The sequence below is a fragment of the Lipotes vexillifer genome, unplaced genomic scaffold (genome assembly GCF_000442215.2).
Source record: "Lipotes vexillifer unplaced genomic scaffold, Lipotes_vexillifer_v1.1 scaffold1285, whole genome shotgun sequence".
Taxonomy (NCBI): domain Eukaryota; kingdom Metazoa; phylum Chordata; class Mammalia; order Artiodactyla; family Lipotidae; genus Lipotes; species Lipotes vexillifer.
Window position 1 is genome coordinate 1,011,554 of NW_006796211.1, and position 2,727 is coordinate 1,014,280.

General features: G+C 43.4%; 1 protein-coding gene across 1 annotated transcript in view; it reads right to left on the reverse strand.

The window, feature by feature from the left end:
- Positions 1-280: 280 nt before the first annotated feature.
- PDCL (phosducin like) overlaps positions 281-2,727 on the reverse strand; it is a 14,973-nt gene continuing 12,526 nt past the window's right edge. Inside the window, exon 4 of the mRNA XM_007468369.1 lies at positions 281-1,691. Within this exon, the coding sequence (XP_007468431.1) occupies positions 1,140-1,691 (552 nt within the window). The 3' untranslated portion in view covers positions 281-1,139. The remainder of the gene's footprint in view (positions 1,692-2,727) is intronic.

Here is a 2,727-nt window from a genome sequence, read left to right on the forward strand (position 1 = left end):
GCTGTTTTCAAGAGACAACCACCAAGCAAATTACAGCACACCTATACAACGGTATAAATAGCCACTTTAAAATGTTGTAAAAGAGTATTTAATAACATGGAAAAACGTTTGCTATATTAGCTGACCATACTATAAAACAGTATGTTCAGAATGATCCCACTGTTTTGTTTAATAAGCAAACAAAATGTCTGTGTACACAAAGAAAACACCTTGGAAAGAAATATCCCAAAATATTAATAGTGTTTTACCCTAGGTGGCAGGATTATTCTAATTTTCTTAGTTTTGCTTCTGTATTTTCTGTATTCTATTGAATATTAACTTTTCCAATATGCAAAAAAGTTTTAACAAAAGCTACATTAAACCAAAAAATTACCTTGTTAAATAGAAAAGAAACAGAGAAAAAGATGAGCAGGGGTATCTTAATTGAAAGATCTTCCTTTAAAAAGGCTTCCCAGCTCTATCTCAGCTCTAATTTTCAAGCCAAGCTGGTCTTTCAGCATCAAGAGGGCAGTCCATCTCGATCCTTCCTCTACTGTAGGCTTAATAATGCTTGAGCAGGATATCGACTCTGGCGACAAAGGTCACCCCCCTCTTGATGGGGCAAACATACATGGTCTGGAACCTTTAAACAAGACCCTGGGAGAGAATACGGTCTAGGGGGAAAAAATTTAACTGCCTTCTAAGACTATGAGTCTGATTATAAGTAAATATAATTTACAACCATTTGATGAAGGAAATGTATTACTTATGTTGCAAATAACACACTAACTATAGAATTATATTCCCGGACCTGGCAGAGACCTCTGAGATCATCTGAAGACAATTTCCAGGACACTGTCTTCAGGATGCTATGTAAATACTGACTGGAAACAATAACAGAGATGTCATGCTAGAGAATCTTAAGTAAACAGTTCAAAAGCCTGGCTTCCTGTTTATACAATGTTAGGTCACTTTATGGATAGCCACAAGGTGATTCAGCATTCTGATTTGATAGAAGAATTTCTTGACTTGACATATCATAAAGGGGACTACAAAGAACAGCAGAAAAGCCAGAAGACACAGAAAAGAACAAAAATAAACACACAGACGTGTGTCTTCCAGCCCAAACAATGAGAAATTTACACCACCAGCCCAGCCATTCAATCTATTTCCAAATCGCTATCCTCGCTGTGGCAGGTGGCTGAGTTACGCACGGAGGTTACCAACAAGACTTCCTTTTCTGGAAGCAATCCAAACTCCTGGAGGAAAGCTTCAAGGTCCACCGCAAAGAAATCTTCCCCCAGCTGGTCAGTGACACGGACAAAGTTGCCAATCAGCTCGCCCCCCTTGTAGATGAGCAGGGCGGGAAGGGCGTTCCTGGTGAAGCGACTGCTGGCCCCGATCACCGAGCTCTTCACCCGGCAGAACTTGACGGCTGGGTACTCCGCGGCCAGGCAGATCATGCAACCGTTCATGGCTTCGGTCCCTGGGATGCCGTCCTCGTAAATATGGACCATGATGAGGGTGCTCTTCTGCTCTTTGTCAATCATGTCCAGAAACCCTTCTCCACTGGGAATTTCAAAAACCTGCTTGAACTGGGGCCCCTGGTGGAGCTGCTGCCGCATCTCTTCCATCCTCTGCTTCCGGTACCGCTGCAGGAACTCCTCGTCGTCTTGGTCCTTGTTCATCATGGCAAAGTCCTTCAGAGTCATCTGCGGAAGGACCAGCAAGTGAGCGTAAGAAACATAAACCCAACAGTGACATGGGTGACACAAGATGTATGAGGTGCCACGCTAATACTCTAGATGCATTATACCTCACTGAAATCTTCTGATAACCCCATCGGGAAGGGACTTTTCTTACCCCCACTTTACAAATGAGGTTCTGAGACTTGAGATTATCTGTATAAATTCACATAGGTAGCAAGTATAAGACCAGGATTCAAACTAGATTTTTTTAAAAACCCAGGCTTTCAACTACTGTGTCATAGCGCCTCTCCATCCAGATAGGCAGCATCAGATAACATCACTTTGTGAGCTTTTGTCTTTTTGTCAGTCCTGACAATGGATTAATTATTTTATCCACTGTTTTGTTTTTGTTGAAAAGACAACAGGACATTAAGGAACCTGAACACTCATAATCCCTGCCCTGCACCACCCTCCTTGCCCCCCGCCAAAACATATAGCCACACACATTCTAAAAATCTATTCTTTTTATTACCAGTCACGTGCTAAAACCATTTCTGCTTTTATAACAGCAGCTGTGGGTGTACCAATTAAGCTATAGCCTGCTTTTGCCACTTAGCCCTATTATATCATAAATTATTCCTCATGCTTCCTAACATGTTTTATAAAATTATACATAATATGGCCTATTTTGCTTAGCCACTCCCCTACTTCTGGCATTCAGGCAGTTTCTAGTTCTGTCTCATTGCAACAACCCAGTAGGACTGCCCCATGTGATCATGTGCTGTGTGGCTTTGTCTGGTCTCCACCGCAGCACAAGGAAGCACTGTGAGCCGTTGGCATGTTGTCCTGAAGCCAGCTTCCATTACAAAAGCATTCTCCCTCTCCTGCCCTGGTGTAGCAAGACATCCCTGCTCCTGTGATGAAGCCCAGCTCTGCCTACCCTGGCACAGATGAGAGGGTGGTGGCTGGGAGGCCACACCAGATCAGGACACGTGTTGTTACTGCAGCACAGCCAGAGCTGTTCTTCTTCCCTTCTCACTGCTCCCCCACCAGAGCGGTT